This window comes from Lepidothrix coronata, unplaced genomic scaffold (assembly GCF_001604755.1).
Source record: "Lepidothrix coronata isolate B3197 unplaced genomic scaffold, Lepidothrix_coronata-1.0 Scaffold59, whole genome shotgun sequence".
Classification (NCBI taxonomy): domain Eukaryota; kingdom Metazoa; phylum Chordata; class Aves; order Passeriformes; family Pipridae; genus Lepidothrix; species Lepidothrix coronata.
The window spans coordinates 599,095-621,477 of record NW_016690239.1 but is presented as its reverse complement, the minus strand read 5'-3'; the positions used below and the strand labels follow the sequence as shown (position 1 = coordinate 621,477).

Sequence of the window (22,383 nt, the reverse complement as noted above, 5' to 3'; positions counted from 1 at the left end):
AATTTGAAGAAACTTTTGAAATCAGGCTCCCACTGCTACTGGATAACACCATTTTTTGAATAGATCACATGCCCTGGTTAAAGTTAGACAAGAGCAAAGAACACGCTTTATGTAAAAACCACATATAAGGCAAACATTTCTTCCTTTTTCATCATATCTTGATATACTGATTTGTAAAGACTTATATCACAACCTTTGTTATAACTATTAGAACTCATTAAAACTGTATTATGTAATATATTTTGACTTCTGGTGTTGCATCTTTACAAAAAGAAGCTGGTCTGTGTCAAGTTTTACATGATCACTGTGAGATTCCAAAAGTTCATGATAAAAAAAATGTGATTAAAAAAAGACATCTGTAATAATACTGCACATAGTTTAAGAGATCATCAAATTGCTTTATTCAAAAATATATTTTTCCATGTATTTTTTACACTTTCAGTTAAAATTAAGTAAATTGTTAAATTATAAAAAAAATTACCTTTTTAGATTTGAGATTTCTTTTGCCTTGTGTTGTCTACAGAAGCTATTTAAAAGTTACAGACCTTTCATCAAGCATTACTCAAAGAATACAAGGATAATGAGAAGATTGTCAGTGTTACAAAGATTAAATTAGCCCCCAGAGACAGGAAATTTAACTGAAAACCATAATTTCTTTCAAAGTCCAGGTGGTGCATCTTCAAAAGTAGTTTGGGGTAACATTCAATAATAGTATTAGATTACGCTCTTGAAACAATTATTTTAAAATTTCTATGGAAAAGATTTTGAGGTAGGCTCATATTCAGTAAATCACTCATGAACAAATTTCCAGAAGGGAGAAGATGCAGAGACAGGACTCAATTTTGATGTTCTAATTAAAAAGAAAATTTATAATCAGTTTGTTTGCATCTCCTTAATAATTTTCAGTTTCTCTGAAAAGAACCAAATTTTAAAATGACTGCTCTCTGGAAAGAAATTTGAATTTTATCAAGCTTCTCTACAGAATAGGAATAATTATTCATTATTCCTACTTAAAAGTCAACCACCGCTTTGGATTTGCTAGGAGTATTTTATCAATTTTATCTTGGGATATGCCTCTAATTAGCATTTTAGGAACTATATTTTCAAAGATATGTGAATATCCATGACCTCCATATTTCATCAACCTGTTCTTGGTGTGCACATCATGAGCCATCAGAATTCTGTCTTCATAGCCTTCATCAATCAGTGTACGAATCCTGAAAAATTAAAAGCACACCTGTCAGTGAAAGTTCTCACTCTGCAACAGCACAGAAGCAACCAGGATTTACATTTCTTATATTACTGTACTGCTGGACTCTATTATAGCAGAAAATAGTTATTTTAGGTGGTCAGAAAACATACTCCTTATATTCACTTGAAATTAAAACACATTTTTTATTGCATGAAAAAACCCCACCTCTGAAAACATACCACCACACATCTCAAAATGGAGAAGGAAAACTCTTTCCATTTGGCACATGGCTTTGCATTCCCAGTCCCATGAAGTTCACAGAGGAATTCAAGAGCTTCAGCATCACCATGCATGGGACACAGGTTTTATATACATGAGTAAGTAATAATTTCCTACCTAAACTCTTTCTCAGCAGGTTACTTCTTCCTGCCGTCACAAAGCTGATCCAATTACATTTGCTAATGACCAGACTGTGTGTGACAGGTCCTTTAAGAAGCCTGGCTCAATTGCACAAATACTTCCACATCTTCAGTTAAATCCCATTTAGCAAACCAGGTTAATAAAAATATGAAGTTGCCACCATCATGTTCCATATAGACAGTTATCATCCAAACACATTTCAAAGATATTCATTAAGGAAGAACAGAAATAAGACTGGCATGGCACAGTGCTAGCATGTGCCAAGAAATAAGAGGAGTGAATATGGCAACCCAGCTGAATAGGTTTGGCAAAATGACAAGCCAGCCTGGAAAAAGAAGTAATCCGTCTGGTCACTCCCTTGTATCAGGACTTCTGTAAGTCCTTCTGTTTCATGTTTCACTCAGGTAGCCTTAATCCTTGATCAGCTAATTTTTTAGAATTTATTAGGTGAGTCTGAACACCTGTATTACACAACTGTTAAGCTTCCCAGTAAGCTTCAGTGTAGTTTGGCAGTAGATTCCTGCATTGAAGTGGCAGAGACAGACAGACCAGACCTGGAAAGTGCTTGTTCCTCATGTAGGCCTCCAATTCAGTCATTTGCCAGCACTGTGAAATTCTGATTCTTACCTTCCTGGCTGTGCTTTGATCAACAAGAAAACAGACACCAGTTTTATAAGTAACTACGCTGCATCTGAAAGCCCTTACTGTCGGTTTTTATTGCAATTAGTTATGAGGAGATACATGTAGCAGGATCTAATCAATATGGGCAGCAGGAAGAAAGCACATAGGATAGATTTTGGTAAAATATTATCATCTTTCAGAAAAAAACACCATAACTAGTGCCACAGAGTGCACAACACTATGTATACCATAGCATTACAAACATCACAAGTATCTACTCCAGCCTGAAATACAGAGAGGCTATAGAATAGTATTATAGAATATGATGAGTTGGAAGGGACCCATCAGGATCATTGAGTCCCACTCCTGACCCTTTGCAGGATACCCCAAGAATCACACCATGTGCCTGAGAGCTAAATGCTTCTTGAACTCAGACAGGCTTGGTGCTGTGACCACTTCCCTGGGCAGCCTGTTCCAATTCTCAACAGAGAGTAAGAGCAATGGCACTGGGGGAACTAAGTTGTTTGCTGACCAAACATCATTTAGAATCATCTTCTTTCATATTTGGACTAATTTCACGGGTTGAGGAGGCATATGATCCTTTCCATTTTGTATTCAAGGCTCCTTAGTTTAGTTAGTACTTTCTTCTGACTCAAATTAAAACTGTCCCTAAACAAAAATCAGTATTTTACTTGCATTAGCAGTAGATTGCAGTCAAACTGCTGAAGTACACAGATGGCTAAACTGTGTTCAGTAGGTACATTATAACTACATAAGTTTATGTTTTGAATAGAAAAGACCTGAAGATATATTTTCCCTTATGTATTTTCATACAGAGGTCAATTTGATTTCTACCTCTCTGGAGCTGTTTCGCAAAACAAAACCCTAAGGATATTGCCACTGCCATCTCGAGTCCATCGTAGGTGCATCAATATCCATTTAGGGGCACTTCTAACTCAAATGCACATTTTCACACCATACAATGAGAAGACAAACTTTTCGTCACTTCTTCCTGTGAACAGCCTGCAGCAAGAAATACTCAAATGCCAGAGAGTTTAAGGAGAGACATCAGTGGCTGAGCAAGTATTATGGATGGAATGAAAACTCTGCCACGGTTGAACAAGCACTTGTTAACCAAGGCATAGTCCAGTTCTCTATATGTATTCCGCAGTGCTTCCATAGAAGCTGACCTTCCATGGCACAGCAGAGGGTAGGAGGCACAGGAGAGGGAGCAACTTTATCCATTCTAAATGTGAAAACTGCAGATTCATTGCAACAGTTTAAAATACTGAGTGCCAGACTGAGAGCACTGTTAAGAGAGAGAAACTATTCCTAGTGTGAAAAGCAGCAGAAAATGCTTGGCAGTGAGTGGAAGAGTAACCACAGCACCTTCTTAGGAGAGAACAGTTTGAAAACAGAAATTAGTTTCAAGGTTAATCTGACAATGAGGGGGAGAGAAGCTATGTCTGAAATGTAAGTGGAAGCTAGAATTTACTTCATTAGTGATCAGAGATCATAAAATCTTTCTCATCAAGGAGAACATAAGAACAATTTTTGACTCTGGAAGGTAAAAAGACAGAGGCAGGATGGCACCTCGACCCTCAGAAACCTGCCACTTCACTGCTCACAAACACTGTGGACAAACAGCACAGAAGGATCACACCTCCAGATAGAGTGGAAAGAGCGAGGTGCCCATTCCCAGCTGATCCTACCTTCTCTCAGACAGTTTCTGCACAGAATGCATCTCCTTGGCAATACGTTGTGTTAGCACAGCACAACAGATTTGCTGTGCAGCTGAGCTGAGACTGCAAGGGCTGATGAGAAGCAGGGAAGAGGTATCCTGCCAGTGGGGCCAATATTTTCACATTGTGAGTGAGTGTGAGGAGCATGAGAGCTCTGAGGAGACAGGACTTGCATCCTTCAAAGGAGAGAAAGGGCAAAAGGAAAGGGGGTGAAAAAGTGATAAAGTGCTTGGAAAAAAAAAGTCAGTTTTTCAGGAGAGAAGCACAGGATCAAATCCACCCAAAACAACCAGCAAGTTTTGCTGGGTTAGCACACTACTGAGGAGATATAACAGGCTCAGATGATGCTTAGTAGCAGCACTAGGTTTCCAATGCTATGTTTCAAATAAAAGCCAAACCCTAACATAAATCCAGTATCACCACCCTTTTTTTTAAACAGACTGTATAAATGCGGTAAATTATAAAATTCAACCAGATCAGCATGGAATTAGGACAGAGAATGAAGTTAAAAAAGCTTTTGATGTTCTTCTCAAGTAACTTTGTACAACACTATGATTCTGCATCTTCCTCTGCAGATAGAAGAAATGATACATGCTGCTCTAAGGGTGTGACTGCAGCAGGGGGAAATGGCATTATTTTAGTATGAAAGAAGACAATTTTGAACAGCAAGCAGAATCACTCTGTGATGGTCTTAAGTACCAATAATATGCTTTTGTCAATGGCCATGCTATAGCTTAAACTGCATGGGAGCAGATACCTTGCAATTCTTTCATTGTCGCTCGGCATGTCAATATCAGGATGGAACTGGTAGTGAAGAAATTCTGTACCAAATAGGTCATACTCTAAATAGCATCCAAGTTTAGCAAATTCCAGAAGTTTCTTTGTATCAAATATGGTCCTGCAGAACATATATAACACAGAGTCAGCGCTGTAAAACAGGAATAAAATATCTCATGGCATGAGGACAGTAATTTTGTGACCTCCTACTTGCAAGGAAAAAAAACAATAATCTAAGATTTAATTCACCCTTTTGAAAAACAGGACTCCTACTTGACACATGCAACTTAAGCTGATACACAGCATTGTCCCTCTCACATTCATTTGGGATTTCATGCATTTTAAAAAAAAACCAAAAAACCCCCAACTCTTTCCCCATGAAATAATGAAAACATCTATGATAATCTTTAAATGGAAAGAGGAAAGTTACTTACTTTTGATATCATTAACCCTCTCAACAGACAACCTAACCAGGAAGGACATTAAAGGAGGAGGTTAATTCATAGTGACATTTAGAAAAAAAAAAAGACAATGGATTACTTACACAAGGCAGATTTACTTTCCCAAAAGACTTACAGAAGACAGCTCCATCCAGGGCTTGTTTCATCCATCACACACCGGTAATACACAACTTTGTCTTTAGTTTCTATTCTGTACAGTGATGTTTCTAGATTGCCATTAGAACAGCAATATATCATTGTTTGCACTGGGATCTGGCCAGAACGCCTTAAGGAAATGCTCTCACCAAAATATATAATGGCACTGTGAGTGCCTGGGACATGGGCTTTACAGCAGATTTGAAAAGTGAAGGAACAAAGCTTCTAACACATATCACTCATTTGGAAAAGAACAGCAACAGAAATAAGAGTTCTCTGGAATATTCTGGGTTTTCTTTGAACCATTTTAACCAAGTGGATAAGCTGTCCAAAGGAAACCAAAAACACTCAAATGATACAATTTAATCTTTATAGCCACAACACAATTTTTTTCATCTAATTAAAAACCAAGTTTCCACAAGAACATCACAGTTAACCAAAAGGGCAGTAGTTAATTTTTTTTTTTATTATTATTGCAGGTATTGATGTCACAAAGTAGTTTTACCCTATACAATTACATCACAGTCTGTTGCTATGGAAATGACTGATGTCACACTTTCAATATTATGACTTAACAACAGGACTGAAAGTAGGAGGAACAGATGGGCTGAGAGAGACAAAACCCTTGTTCAAACAAGCCTGCCATCAGCAGGAGTCTAAGACTTGCCAACTGTAATTAATAAAAAATGTTATTTTAAAATAAATATTACAGTTTACAGAGAGTGAACATTTATTACCAAATGATTTTTTCAACTGCAGAGCAAGAGAACAGGTTATTTTAGATCCAGCCCTGCTTGGTTCATGGGGAGACAGTTGCCAAGAGTATTCTGTCCTGGTGCAAATAGCAAAAACACCCAACAATATATTTCAAAATCACAGCCCAACAACTTCTTTTTAAGACTATTGTTACTGTCATGCTTTTGGTGCTCTGTCCTAACGAAGAGCTGGAGAGCTTAGTTTCATCAGCCATTGGGTCCCATTGTGAGCTATGGGAATGTAGCAACAGCAGCAGTACCCAGCTCAGATTGTGGATCTCTGTGCTGGAATTGGATGTTTGGGCAACACTGTGCCTGAGCTGCTCTGAGCTCACGGAAAAGGACACAGTGAAGCATTCTGTAGTTTGGGCCTCATCTGTAAATCCCCATGGGGACAGCCACCAAACCATTATGAAGCCCATACTCAGAGCAGTTGCTGTGAGCCTTCTAACAAAATTAAAAGTGAATGAATGTTGATCCCTACCAAGATACCTTTTTAACCTTAACCCCTAATGAATGGCCAAAGCCAAGGCTCAATAGCTTTTGCTTCCAAGCCTTTAACTGCACCATATGGACACATATTCCATTATGGACACTTGCTACCTTTTGTTCTAAGATGCTAAATTGCAAAACATGGTAGCCAGTATTTTAGCTTTATCATTTCATTGTAAATCCACTTGCAAACTACCATTCTGCCTATGTCAAATGCAGACAAGCATGTGGAGCTATGTACAAATTTATCTCACATTTAAAGGACTGGGATGCTCCCACATGGATTTTTCTCACTGGAGGAGACTTAAAATGTTAAATGCACATTGGAAAGCCAAACTTCACAGTAGTTTATGTTATAGCAAGTGCCAACCTGAATGTGTGAAAGTAATGATAGAAAGAGATATAAGGAAATGTCATATTGTGCATCAGTGGCTGTAAGTGAAACTGCACCACTGTCTTGACTATTTTCCTGCTTATATTGCTTAACTTCCACCAATAAATTACTTAATTCTTAAAATACTTAATTCAACAATTTACAACAATGTATAAAGGCAAAAAACCATAACTGTATGTTTATATTTTATCAAAATAGCTATGTAAGTACTGATATCTGCAGCTTTCTCAGTTGTCTTTCATTAGAAGATTTAAGTGATCAGTTTTTCTTTAAAAAGGGGAGGAAAATACAGCCATAGATACAATGGAATGCAGGTAAATACATAAAGGAAGTCTGTATCATTTATAAGTAAAACAAGGAGCTTTGCCTACAAAACACCTGTACCTCAATTTGCTACCTCTTAGAGCCTACAACTATCAGAAATTTGGAGCACAGTGTTGTTGCCTATACTGCACTCACACTGAGGGCAAACAATCCAATTGCTGAGAATCATATGACCACAGTCTCCATTATTCAGCAACTGGCCAAACTAATCAATGCTTGGACATATTCCAGCTCACCGTGAGCAACACAAGGTCATACAAAACTAATTTGGTAATAGAGGCTGTATTTCTAAGCTGGAGACAAAAAAGTATCCCAGTTTCTCTCCATGCCTGATGTGGAGCTCCTGGGTTTTGTTCTTGAGAAAGCTGTAAGTTAGCTACCCGGACTACACCATGAACTATTCAAAACCCAACTATTCTCTTTTTAAGCAATATTTCTTCTGTCTGGTAGCAGAACATTAAAAATCTGCCTTCTGCTTTGACCCAGAATCCAGCAAAATCAAGTTTTCCATTAGCTTCTGTGAGATTTTGGTAAGGCCCTTAAGAGTGATCCAGTTTTCAAAAATGCTAGAAGCCCAGCAACTTCCCACCTGATTTGGTGAGAGCTGCTCAATGTCCAATGCTTTGTAAATACAGGGATTTGTTCAGGGATACAAATTAATGGAATTCTGATTTTTAAAATGTGGTTACACTTACTCCTAATCTCTCTCCCAGGCTTTCAAAGAGAGCATTTAAAATACCAAAGTCTCTTCATCAATAGGAATCTAAAAGCTGATCCTGACTGAAGTGCTGGACGCCAACCAAGCTCTATAAAAGCACTTATTTTTAAGACAGTAAACTTGAAGATAATACATTATGTCAACTATATCCAGCATAGTTCCGTAAACCCCAGTGAGCTGTGGCAACACTGCTGGATGGACAGCAGAATAGTCTGCTTACCTGTCCAGGTGAGACATGACCGTCTTTGAAGCATCAGCCCCAGCTTCCTGCAGAATGCGGACAATCTGGAAAGGCGAGTCGCTGCTCCTGCCAGGGTGGATGATAACAGGGCATCCAAGCTGTGACTGAGCCTGTGCTGTTGCCTGGAGCACACGGTGTTCACTCTGAGTCAAAGGCCAGGAGCAACCTATTTCTCCCACCACACCACACTTGATGTTAGTCCCATCCGCTCCTTTGAGCATCTCATCAACAATAATGTTTGTCAGCTAGAGAACAGAAAAATGAGATTTTTGGTTATTAATACTATTTGTGTTAAATAGCATCAAATTTGGCCTATGGACACTGTACTTGTTATACTCCCAAGGTCTTTCTGAACTTATTTAATTAACAGCTGGGTGTGTGAAAACACTGTAGTTAAAATCTGGTTTCTGTCAACTAATGTTATGCCAGCCATTCACTAAGACCAAAATAAAGAGAGAAGCAAATTAATTTAACAGTATCCGCTCGCACATTTGTCCAGGTCTGCCAAGAACACTGGCCTACATATAATTTGTACTGTGATTTAGCCTGAGGTAAGTTTTCTTTAAAAAAAAAAGTTAGTTTATTCCCAAACCTGTGCTTTGCACTCGTGAATTGGCTCCAGACACAATTCAATGTAATTTCTTGCAAAACAAGGGCTCAGAGAATAAGGAAACCTTGTCATTCAGACAGGGAAGGGAAAAACTCTGGCAAAGATCCCGAAGAGACAAATTTAAGGCAAATCCCGCTTATGGGAATGTGGATGTAAAACAAGAGGAGCTCTGCTGACTTCAGGACCACAAAACCAAAGCTTATCTGACAAATTTACAAGGTCAAAATTAGCTTGCTTTTAAAATATTCACAGGAAAAAAAAAGAGATCAGAATCTCTTAATAAAAGTAGTTTGTTATAAAAGCTTTAGCTTTTCTTTTCCAGAATAGGCCACACATCTTAAGCATACATTCAGAACTGAGCAAAAAATGGTTCTGATGGTGACCCGCCTTCTGGACTGGATGAAGTGCTCAGTACAGGACATCTGTGGGTCTCCATCAATCCCCCAAATACAGAAGGGAAACCTTTGCCTCAAGAAAACTATTTGTATCAAATTTCAAGTGACGGAAGAACATTTAGGAAAAGCAGGACTGTTGCATACAGCTTGGGCCAGCTAGGGTCCAATTTTGTTGGCAGCACTGCTCAAGTTTTGACCATTGATTTTTAAAATGAATTTGACTCATTTGTGAACTGTAACAGATCTTTAAAATTTTTCTCAGCTCCGTTCATTCACATTCACAGCCTCCTGCCTTGGAGATTTCTGTTCCCTCTTGTCTCCATCATCACATTTTCTTAATAAAAGATGAATGAATATTTATTATTATAGGAATATCTGGGGACCTCAATTATTATTAACACATTGTCTTGGGCACAATACAAACAACCTGACGTAGACTCCCCTGAAAAGCCTGGACAAGTGACAGAGAGGAGAGATATAACACACAGCCTGAGCAGACCAATGATTTACAACTGACCTAAAAATATTGCGATTATTTATGCTTTTTACAAGAATGCTGGGTAAACTCACTGGGAAACAATTAGCCAGAAAAAAAGACAAAAGAGCTAGCAAGGATATACTCCTTCCTTAAAAATAGTAAAAAAACCCAGATAATTGGTGTTGTACCAGATGTCCACACATGAAATACTTTATTTTCCTTTTACTGTTGCATTATAATAAATCCCTCTGAGAAAATGGAGCTTAAGAACTGGAAATGCTGACAGATAACCCCAGCACATGCAAGTAGTGCTGCTCCAGCTATATTGTTGCCAAATACCTTAGAAATCATAGGAAATAAAAGAACCCTCTAATATTGTCTTGCCTCTAATAAGGCATTTCTTTATTTGCAGCGCTGGGTGTCTATGTGGCCAACAAAAATCCTGTCTCCATACAGACACCAATACAGCACTTTTTCACTTATTTATACATTTTTAACAAAGAAATTAATGTCCATTGGCTCTAAATTACATAATTCCCTTTCATTAACTACAATTCTATACACTATTGGTTATAAATCTCTTGTTGCTTATGCTAATTAGTTCACACTTTTAGTCTTTTTAGTATCTTTTTCCTTTGGTAGGGATTTTCCAACACAAATACTGAGCCTTTATTAGCCTTCTTAAGTATCTGCTGGTTTCTGCAAAAGGTCCTTGTTTCCAGATGTCCAGCTTCAACAATACATCTTTCTCTTATGGGCTTTGTTCATTGAAGGATATCAGGGTTAACTTTAAGAAAACTTAGTTTTAGTACTTTTCCCAAGCTATGTTCTCAAAAAAGTTGCTTATGACAACCTTTTGCTATATGCTGGCAAAAAATGATTTAAGGCCTAACACACAACCTATGATTAATTAAAACAACCAATTAAAAGGTTAATTAGGATCATGAAACAAATCAGGAAAGTTATATAATTTCCAACAATATCACACAAGCAGTAATGCTGTTCCCAAGTTTTTCACATTGAGAACCTCTGTATTTCATCTATTTTGCTGGAACTTCTGTCCAACTTTGGCTTACCCACGGATAATTCACAGGAGAGGGACACTCAAGCAATGGTTAAGACTTACCTGCTCCACTGTCATGGCCTGTGTTTGAGAAGAATGAGTGGAATCTACATAAAACCCAGCACCAGCAATAATATGAACTCCAGTTTCTTCAGCAAGTTTCTTCAAAGTATTCACATCCCGACCAATTCCTGTTGTTGTGTTTTCCACAATAGTCCCACCACCTGCTGCTTTGAAATGCAACAGCTCCTCCTTCACAGCATCTGTTTCCTGATACAAAAGAAGGTTTTCTTTATGGCTGTAGGGATTTTGCTTAATCCAAAACAAGTTCTTCATCTCAATGGGCCCATCAGACAAAGGCTCTTGGCCTGGAGAAGGTGGACAAAAACAGCTGCTGTAGTTCATAGTCAAGTGCTCATGAGTCAGTGTATAGCCAAGGCAGTCTGGCTCCACAGGGCCCAAGACAGTCTGCACTTTCCCTCTCGAGGAAGGCATTTTTCTTCAACAAAAGGTTAAAAAAAAATCAGATCCTAAAAGAGTCTGAGAAGGAAAAAGAGAGGAAACAAAAACATTTCAGAAAACCCTTCTCAGGCAATTTCTGAATTCCCTCTCTCTCACACACATAACTACACACTGTGTGTATTCACCGGGATGTTTTCAAACATTGTTCGCAGCAGAGTGGTCAGGATGAAAACCAAGGCATTGATTTTACCCAACTGCACTTGTGCTGGTACTCCAGCAACGTAAACACATCACATTCCAGTACAAGGAAATCATCATCATTTACTGTGCTGCAGTCAGTATCACATTAAGACAAATGTTTCCTATTTAGTAACAACCACTGTATGTTCATTTAGGATTCACTGCTTCTCAGCAGCTGTCAATTCTTGTCAGCTTGAGCCACCAGATGAATACGCTTGGCACCAAGGCTGAATATTTCTTACTGGTATGTTCAGTTTATTTATCTCTGTCCTCCAAGACTCACTGTCTCCCTCAGATACCAAGGAAGCTGTTTGTGTTTGGGCACCTTGTCTGCTCCTCTGTATGCAGAATGCAGGGATGAGGGTGATCACCTGCTCCTTTGGCTTCAACAGGGCTCAGGTTCTCCGGCAGCTGCATTGTGGAGGTCTGGAACAGCCCAGGACAACTCCTCTAAGGCTGACAACAGTTGCTAAAGATGTAGTGTGGCCCCCAAAGAGTGGTGGAGAAGTCAAAGTGCTTCACTGGCCAAATATTTTACCATTTAAGTACAGACCTTAATCTAACACTTAACTTATATGGCTCAGCATCTCAGACACTTTTTTATTCATCTCTAACATGAAGGAAACAGTGATAGTTCTCAAAACCTTAAATGAGCAGTGGCAAAGACAAACATTGAGGCTACTGTCTGCAGTTGGTACATGTCAAAGGCCCCATGCCAGTTTGGCCTGACTCACTGCAGGCTGGAATTATCTGCAGATCTCCCTATTGGGATTTTTTTTTTTTTTTTTCCTTTTGGGAGCGAGAGTTCATGTTAGATCTTCCTGATACTAGTCACAAAGGCTTGAGGATATATAGTTAAAATCCCTAGTCAACCAAAATCATCAGTTATGAAACAAAATACATGTTTAATCATGTCCAGAGGAAAGAACTAACTAGAGCATGCATTATTGATTAAAGAGAGAGGTCTTTCCCATTCCTGTCTCCCTTTTAGTGAATAATGTCATAAACATGGGTTTGTTACTGGTAAAGCCCTCAGAGGACATTTTCCTTTTAACTGCTAAAGTTAATCCACCAGGATGACAGAAAAACTGAAATCTGAAGGGCACTGAACTCTACATATCAAAGGGCACAGGAACATCAAGACCTCTTTGGAGGTACTTTGATCTCACGAGAAGCAGTCACTGTCAGAGCACCAATGCACAAGAGCCATCCAGCCCCTGGAAAAGGCAGCTATCGCCTGCCTAGTGAAGTCTGTGATGCTGGCAGTTATTGTAATATGAAAACTTGGCCATCCATAAGAAAGAAACGACTGACTGACTATGTTTACTTGCCTTGTGTAAAAGCAGACTTACTTATGAAGAACTGTTCTTTTAGGAATTTCGTTCTTAAACCAGTGTGTTAACTTGGTTGAGAAGGCAGAAGAATAATTACTCTCATAGAACAGACTGCTGGCTGATTAATATCATGATTTATTTTTTTGCCAAATAAGAAGTGCATGATTTCAGAAAATATTATTCTTAAGCAAACAATTAAAAGCAAAATACCTGTCTCAGTCAGAAACTGCTGCTCGCTGCAATTCAATTAAGCTGTCCAACCCAGTCATTAATTCCATCCTTGAACAAGGCTGGTGTTCTACAGAGCAACCTACTATTCTGGAGAAAGTTCAGTGATATGAGTCATTCTTACATGCACAGCAAAGTGAATGACAATTCTAAGCGTTACCTTTGGTTTTTTTGCCTTTTTTATTTTAAATGTTAAATATCTACACTCTGGCACTCAGTAAATCCCTGACAGCATAAAGAGTGATAACTACGCTCTGCATCAGAGACACACTTTTCTTTCCCCATGTTCACTGAGAATTTTCCAATCAATTTATTAAGTTAGCAAAACAAACCCATATACAAATTTTTCATACAATTAAATATGCAAGTATTTAACTTCTTTTGATAAAGCTTGCACAAATTGATTACAGTCTGTTTCCTTAACAATTTTCCACTTCGGTTACTTAGCTATTTAATACTGTAGTTACTCAAAAAGGCCACTCTAATTGAATGTGAATTTTTGCTCACTTTCAGATTATACCTTTGATGAAAAGTTGACTTTCAGTATTTGTTCCCACTAATTCCTTTCTGACACAGTTAATTTAGACTACCCTCAATTAATCTGGTTTGCCCATTATGAAGACCTGTGGTTGCACATGTGAGATCATCTTATAGCCTGAGGCTGCTGTCTTCTGATTTATAACAGCAGGAAACATCTAAAATTACCAGTTCCAGTGCCAGGTTTCTCTTGTAGACACAAACCTGCTGATTTTTAGGCTCTAGATTTCACATTACAGCTCCCATACAGAATTTACAGAACCTTTTGATTGAGATGAAGGATTTTATAAATATAAGAACAATCACAAAAATGGAAACTGACACAAACAGCATTTAAAGTAGGTCTAATTTTATCTGCATGAAAAATATGATTAATATTAATGCTTGTGCCTGCTTACTAACACGGTTTTAGAAACCCACTGCTTTTAATAAAAGAATTATAAGAAATAAAGACAGTCAACAACCTGTGACTGGAATAATTTTTAAAACCACTGTCTTGATATCTTCCCTACTGTCATTTACACAGCCAGCCTACCCTGATTATGCAATAATGATACATTATTCCTAATAAGATTCACTTAGTGGAATCAGAATTTAATTGAGTGTTTTTAAAACAGATTTTAGGTGCAAATAGCTTTTAAAAGGAGTAATGATTGCTGCTTAGTTTAAGTATGTATATGTTACTACAAAAATCAACTATCATATGCTTTACTAACGACTTGCATGCCACGTTTTCCACAGAACTTTCTTCTGAAAAAGTTTCTTCTTTCATACACCAAGGACTGAATTCATATCACCTCATTTAGCCATCTAAAATGATGTATGTCTTTTACAGAGCAATCATCTAGACCATTTTCATAGTGGAGATGGAAAGACATATTCACAGGCAACTCATGCAGGCTATTCTGAGTGTTTGTAATAGGACAGGACAAGTTACTTTTTGTTATATTATCCTCTTTCCATGGACTAAGGAGGGAGCCAAGAAACAATCCTGGACAAGACAAGTATATTCTAGATGGTCCTACACAGGACATGTGAATTATATTTCCCCAATCTTAAGCCAGTCTGATGTGAGAGGGAAAGGTGCTGATTTCTATGACAGAAGATAAGCAGGTAGGCTCATATATGGAAATAATAGCTATTTTGGTTTTGAAAATCACTAATTTATGTGGTGGTATTACCAAGGTGCTCCTGCATAGACCAAGGCTTCTGTCCTCCAGATGCTCTATAAAGAGAGAAATAAATATTTCCTGAAAATTACATATTCAGACAAAAACAAAATGAGAACTGCCTTAAGATATAACCAAAACGTATTTTTTCACAACAGCCTTGAAATAATACCTTAACAGTTTTGTGATAAACTCTGGACAAATCTTTACAACCACCATATTTTATGTATGGTACATAAAATACAACTCTCACCATCAATTATTAAATATTGCTGAAGTAAATATTTTTCCTAGAGGTATTGTTAAAAGACACTTGCTGCTAAAAAGGTCATGGTACTGCATTCCTGAGTCTGGTAAAAACTCCACTGAGTTCAATAGATGTTTTGCCTGAATACTGATGACAAGATCTGTGTTTCCGTTTTTCCCATCTGAAACCTGCGCTTCAGTCATTGTGTCATTTTAATGGTCTTGCAATGGGAAGTCTCCTTGGGTTTGCTTCCTACAGTAATCTCATATTGCTGAAACATTATAATCACATAAACACAGCTTCCACATGCTAATGCTGCATTTGTTTTGATTCGGTAAGCACATTTTAATGGCATTAGCACAGATTCTCTGTAGACTGGTATGGGAATCATTTTATTGCCGTTACATTACAATGTGAGATCACAGCAACACTAAATCCAGACTGCTGTGACATAAAATTTACAAAAAAGCAAAAAGAATGGCTCGAGAGGTATTTACTGTATCCAGAAAAAGTTAAATACGGCTGCCATTTAGAAACAAGGGCTGTCCTGGTTGCATCAAGAGCATTTTAAGCAGGTCGTTCCTTTTTAACCATGCAGTCCTGGGAAATGTGACATAGTGCAGGTTCACTATATATTTACAGACGAAGGAAATGTTCTGAGCATTCAATTCTACTTTGAGCAACCCCTACAGAGCATGGAAGAGCCACAAATTAGAAATATATGACACATCTGCAGGTAATTACCATTAGCTAGTCTGTGCTGGGTTATCTCACCGTTCCCCAAATGTAAACATTTTGGGACAAGGGAAAAAGTCAGCAAGGCAAAGGAAGAGGAGAGGCAGAGCATAAGAGAACACAGGTAGAGTATGTCAGGAAGAATTTAAAAAAAATTAACTTCTCTCTTCCCCCTTGTTTCTGCCAACCCTGTAGAGGTTTACAGGGTGAAAGGAACTCAATACTGCCAGCACAGTTCTTCCTCTTCCTCAGCAGACAAGCAAGTTTTCTAACTTCTCCAGCAGATGGGTGTCAGATCTGCTTTACCTTCTTCAAAAATGTATTCACAAGTGCTAATTACAGGACAAACATGCCTGAAATAAGCATGGCTTTTTTGTTCATGCACAGCGTCAGGGAAGTGCAGCTACAGGGGCTGTGGAGCAGAGCTCACCACAGCTGGCTGGGTGAGAGCAGCAGTATGACTGGACTTGCATCTGCTCCAGCACAGACACAGGCTCACCTATCATTTAGTCCAGCAATTACCTCTGTATCAGTCCCTGCAAAGGTGTCCAACAGCCTGTGACGCTGCACTCCTACACAGGCGCCCTTACACCACTACTAGTTTGTCTCTATGTTACATGAGACAACAGCTTATCTTATGTTGCTTTGGGGTTGTTTTGCCCAAGAAACAGAATTTGAAAATGGGGTAAAAGTACTGACAAAATGCAAATTGCTGGGCAAACTTCTGTCTCTTCCGCAGAAAACGGCAGATATACTGCTCTGAAGGTGAGAGATTATTCTCATTAAAGTCTTAAATGTTCTTCCTCATCTTCAGAATTACCATTGGTCAGAAGAGACATTGGTCTTTTTCCTCTCCCAAAATGGAACTATGAGATTATCATGATTTCCTGAACTTCAAGCTAACTCAGAAAAATGAGCCAAGGAAAATAATCTTACCTATTCAGAAGTAGTGTTTTTTTTTTTTTTTAACTACCTTCATACCCTGTTAATTAAAAAAAAGTATCATGACAGCTTTTCATAGTATGGCCCCTTGCCTAGTGCAGAAGTGTACTAAGGGGACAAGGGCACACTAGTATGAACACAGGCATCAACACTGAGGCAAGGCTTTGTGTCCTAAGGAACGATGTCGCATGGGAGAACTTTCATGCCTTGAATAAAGCTCTTATCAGAGAGGAAGGGAACACTTACAGTGCCTCTCTCCTACACAGACTCCTGTCTAACCCCAAAGGAGCATATGTTGCAGCTCTTCCCTTAGTGGGGCACCTGCACTTTCCCACCTTTGGGTGGCTGTATCTTTGTGCAGTGAGTAAGAACTTCACCATTTCAGATATGTGTAATCTCTCAACCAGGTAGAAAGTGGCCAAGAGATTCAAAGCCTAGAGACCTCCTATTTAAATATTTTAAAAGCATCATCTATCCTTACCTTGCCACATTTTTTCACAAAACACACTCAGAGTAGTGGGTTAATGCTGTAGCCCTCAACAACCTACCTCTGGTCCCCAAACCATTCAGAAGCATATATTTCCTTAAGAAGCCAAGCTAAAAGAAACACTAAATATTGTTTTTCACTAGACTTTCTATATATGCATTGAGTAACCAAAAAATCTTTACACTACGGAAGTGAGAAGGAATACTAAAAGTAAGACTACATAAAAAGTTACTGTATGTGCTATGAAAAAAAATTAGGAGAGCTTTAGCCCAAGCCTTATATAATCCTACAGTGATAAAAGGAAGTCCCAGCAAAATATGCAGGTACACACACCACACCATTTACACTGCTTGAGTTACATTACATGTTTTACAGCCTAAAAGCAGTCACTTAAAGAGAAATTTAAACACTAGTACACCTATGGGAAAGGCCAATATATTGATCCCCTGCCCTCAGAACCTCCAGAAAGCACACTCCGGGATGAGAAGCTGGGTAAGTGAGAAGCAAAGCTTTTAAATGCTCCCCTGAAAGGTACGTGAAAATTCTTACTGTGTATTCCCTTCGTGGCTCAGTTAGTGGCAGACAGACAGACCTTCCAGCTTCACCCAGTCTGAGGGTCATATATAAAAACCAGACTGCTTCCTTACATTTGAACTGCCACACCAGAACAAGTGCAGCCCCTCATACTGACCTCGCAGTACAGAGGCCAAACCTTTGGATCAAAGCAAGCACATGTGCTCAGCATATGACCATGTATGCCAATAGTGATTTGCCCCAAGAAGCAGAATCTAAGCCACTTTGTACCATGAGCAATTTTTCAATTTGGTTAAAGTTTAGCTGTTGTGACTAGAACAGTCAGACTTCTATTTTACCTTATTTCTGTGCAGATAACAGTCTCAAAATCTAGGCTTCTCTGAGCAAAGTCACATTGAAGTTTCTCTTCCTCAGAGAGACCAGCATACCCGTAAGTGTTTTTTCATTAACATCTCCTTTAGAAGAACTTCAGGGGATTTTACATTTTGGGCAGCTTCCAAAATTACTCTCAATAAAAGGTCAGATAAAAATTCTCCTCCAGGGTCAAACATTACATTAATTATATTTTACATGCACACATAGTGTTTTTAGGCCAAAAATCAGAACTGAAGTCACATTATGCTATATGCAAATATGGGCTATGTCCTGCATGTTGATACATACATTTGTATTCTTAAGACTAAATGGAATCATATTTGCTTCTCGTGGGTTCTGGGCTACAAGCACATATGCTCTTTCCTGCTAGGACAACAGGAAGTAGGAAAAAGCCTGTGCTTTTCAGAAATGGATATCCAGTCTTCATTCCCTCTAAATTCCAAATTTGAAACCAGTATACATCAAACACTACTCTTGCTGTTATTCTCATTGACTTTCATTAGTTTCGTCTCTACTTAAGGTCACATACACAGATTTTCATGTGAGCTTAAACATTTCAGTAAGCATGTTGGGTGGAGCATTATCATTCAGTTGTACAGCCCTATCACCAAGAGCCACATAAAATCCCTCTATGATCTTAACATGCAGAAATAAGGAGAAAAGGGATGGAGGTCTAAGACACCAAAGAACAGGTATCACCCTTCTCACCACACAAATCTCTAAGCAATGGATGACTGATGTGCGTTACTACCTCCTGATCAAGACTGGACATTACTAGCTAGCAAATTCATATGAATGAACCTCAAGGTCAGCTTTGCAACAGAACATACCAGTCACTGATCCACTGAGACCTGTGAAGGTGGAAAAGAGCATGGGGATTGAGTTCAGTGTTTCATTCAATATTGCAGATTGCAGCAACTGAGATAACCAGAGACTTTCAGAAAACCACCTTCTTTACTAGTGAGTGACAAGCTTAGATGCACAGAACTAAACTCAATGTCCCACTACTGCAAACAACTACATCACAAAACTTGCAACCAATCTGAAGACCTACTGGAAAAAAAACATCCTCAGAAAAGCCTCAGAGTTTCTACTGCTATTGTTCTTTATGGCTGCATAAGGAAATGGAACCTAAACGCCCTTCTCAAGGTCTGCTTCTGCTCCAACAAGAAACTAGCCCACAAAAGAAAAGTTAATGTGAGTCAAGGGAAAATGTAAAGGTGATGTGTGTAACTTAATGAGTATCTTTTAACTTAGAGACTGCCTTTACAGAGTCTGCATGCTTTGTCAGTGGTCAAAGTCAACAACCTGTTGCTTGCACAACTCCTGCTGTTTTTAAGTTCTTACCCCCAACGGGGTACAGCAGTGGAATAGCAGGAACAACCAACACACACAATTAAAAAAATCCTTGCTACCCAGTCTAAAGTGAATAACCAAGAACAAAGTCCTGCAATAAACTTTACAAACCACCAGAGTTCAAGCATTAAAACCAGTCGAACATTTCCAGAGCCATCTGAAAATGACCCATCAGCCAGAAGGTACACAAATCAAACCAAGGAAAAGAGTCAAATTCCTTTAATTGGGTGAATAATCCTCACTGCAGTGACACTGGACAAGGCAAAGACAACTGTAGGATAAAACAATTCTCCTTTTACACTTTGAGGTAAGATGCTGAAAGAGCAGAAAAAGGGAGAGTAGTTCAGCAGTACCATTCTTCTTTGGTCCCCCCTCCTCCACAGAAATTAGTTCAGGAAAAACCCTGTGGCTTTGGCTCAACAAAACTAGGGCTTCAGAGTGTCTTTGAGAAGAGTGATTCTACAGGTCTCTGACATCCAAGTTAAAAATTGTGATTTACTTGAAGCTGTCATATGTGGGATGATGGTGGTGGCCTTTCTTCTTGCTTCCATCTTATCCAAGTAGTTAAATACTTGTAAAAAATATCCCAGCTGTTGCTAGGATAAAATGCTTTTCTTGGATTATTATCCACGTATATATTACTATCAGACCAAAGACATGGCCACTCCTTAGAAAATTCTGAGGAAGCTTTCTAGTTTGTGACCAGAAAATGACATTAAAGAAGAAAACCTACCCTACCACTTTTGAGCAGATGTAACTTAGAACTAGGGAGATGGGACACTCCCTTCTCTTTCCAATATAGCTAGCAATCCAGTTACCCAGAAATACAGAAAATGTAAAAATGTTCAAAACTGCTCTGAATCAAACTAGGGACTTGAACCTTAGGTTTCCACAGTTTAGACAGATTTCTATTCTCCCCCTACCAGACAGGTGGCCAGTCTGATGAAAGTAGAAGTCTCACTGTTTTTATGAACCTTAAGAAGTCTTCGTTTCAGCTTGTTCAGTATTTCAAGTTTTGAAAGGTGGGAAAAACATTTTAGATCTACATCAAGTGAAATAAGGAACAAAATTCACAGAATGTTCAGAGAAATAGTCCTTTAATAAACACAGAACTCACTGGTGCCATATGCTTCACTATATACTGATTTTTATGTGTGAGAAGCAAGCTGATGGCTCCCTAACCACAGAGGGAAGCAGTGACACTTGTTCCTGCTCCACCATGCATTAATTTAATAAGTTAGAACTGGTCACCTACATAAAATATAATTAAGCATCTGAATGCCATTATTGCCATCTTTGATTACAACCACAAAAATGAATGTGACGATGGTGACATAATGGCAAATATTATGTCTGTTAAATTCCAAACCATGAGAGGCATTCATAATAATAAATGACATTTATGTACTCTTTCATAAAACAATCCCAAAGTACCTGACAAAATGATACAAAACTACCTATTAGAAGCATCACTTCACCCATCACTGAAACAGCCTCCAGCACAAAGAAGGCAACAACCTTTAAACACTACAGAACATATGACAACAGAGAACATTGAATAATGTATTTAACACAAAGCAGAAGGGAATTCCAAACAAGTAAAACAAAATTTCCCAAATGCAAGTGACCTCTAGCTAAAAATTTGTTTCGTTCAACAGCTATGACAAGCCTCTAGCATACAGAAGATACCATCCCTAACAACAGACACCTAAAAAGAATAATTATTTTTACAAGTATCTTAGAGATCATATATACATTCAAATACTTGCTAGGTTCGTCTGAGTTCCTCACAAATAGGACTTGTATGCTTCAACTTGAGGTCAAATTCATCAAGACCTGCTGCAGAGGGGTTGCCAAACACACAAGGTGACTGCCCAGCAGCGGCTTGGCTACAGTACTGAAGCAGACTTGGCAGGGGGACCTAAACCTCCCTCGTTCAGAACTTGCGCTCCCCTCCGCGCTCACCAAACCCATGCAAAAGGAGGAGAGAGCAGAGTCTGCCACAGCTGTGTGTCCTGTAAAGGGCAGTGCGCCCCAGGCCACGGAGAACATGCATAGTGTGTGAATCCCAACAAGGCTCAGAGGCAAGTCTGGCGCTTTGCCGTTGAGCCTTGTCAAGCTTAAGCAACTCTGGAAGCATCTTGCACAGGGATACGGGTGCTTCCAGATGGAGAGCGAACTGCAGGCAGGCTCTGAAGGTCCCAGTTTTGGATTGAGGCATTTGTTCCTTCCCAGAGCCACCCTCGGGGACTGTCGGGAGGGAAGTACTAGAGGGGACGTAGTTCCAATATTTAACTTGTTATGACAGTACAAATATTAAAAATCAGCGGTAAAAATAGCAGTGTAGCTGCACTCACACAGTTAAGCCGCCTGAGCTCGAAGGTTACTCTGCTGGTAACTGTCATCTGGTCCTGTGAAACGATTTTCCAGAGAGAAGGAGGTGTTCATCCCCTTACACTCCTGACTCAGCGCCCTGTCCCGGCCACGCTCTGCCCCTCGTCCCGCAGCCGCCCCCTCCGCCGGGGCTGGGCCGGGCCCCGCCACAGCCCTGGCCCGCACCGAGCGGCGGCCCCGAGCCCCGGCACCCGCCCCTGCGCTGCCCAGCCCCGCGGCACCGCCAGCCCTTCCCGCTCTCCCGCCCCGGCTCTCCTGGGCCGGTAGCGCAGGGCTAGAAAGCCGCTCTCGCCCCTCAACTCCGGAGAAGTTTCCCGGCCCGGGCGCCTTGTCGGGCCGAGGGCAACAAGGGCGCGCCCGGGAGGCGGCTCTGGGCCGCGGGAGGTCACGAAGCCCGCCGCTCACCCCACAGGCAAGAGCCTCCACAGGCAGGAGCCTCCACAAGCAGGAGCCTCCGCCGGCAGCACCGCACCCCGGCAGGGCCCCGGCTGGCCGGGAGCCGCGACCGCCCCGAGCGGGGCGGGA

At 39.7% G+C, this 22,383-nt stretch overlaps 1 protein-coding gene across 24 annotated transcripts; it reads right to left on the bottom strand.

The window, feature by feature from the left end:
* Nucleotides 1-374: 374 nt before the first annotated feature.
* On the bottom strand, nt 375-22,360 carry PTER (phosphotriesterase related). 24 transcript variants are annotated; one of them, XM_017817171.1, is made up of 8 exons: nt 22,264-22,279; nt 21,822-21,875; nt 14,801-14,844; nt 13,065-13,172; nt 10,882-11,358; nt 8,252-8,517; nt 4,733-4,873; nt 375-1,217 (listed from the first exon to the last, which is right to left on the bottom strand). In XM_017817171.1, the coding sequence occupies exons 5-8, from the start codon at nt 11,311-11,313 to the stop codon at nt 1,007-1,009; spliced, it is 1,050 nt and encodes a 349-aa protein (XP_017672660.1). In that variant the 5' UTR covers nt 11,314-11,358; nt 13,065-13,172; nt 14,801-14,844; nt 21,822-21,875; nt 22,264-22,279; the 3' UTR covers nt 375-1,006. The 24 variants fall into 24 exon arrangements, with proteins under 24 accessions (XP_017672660.1, XP_017672661.1, XP_017672669.1 ...); XM_017817172.1 differs by lacking the exon at nt 21,822-21,875 and having other exon boundaries at nt 22,264-22,342; XM_017817180.1 differs by lacking the exon at nt 22,264-22,279 and having other exon boundaries at nt 13,065-13,167; nt 21,822-21,927.
* Between the last annotated feature and the right edge of the window lie 23 nt (nt 22,361-22,383).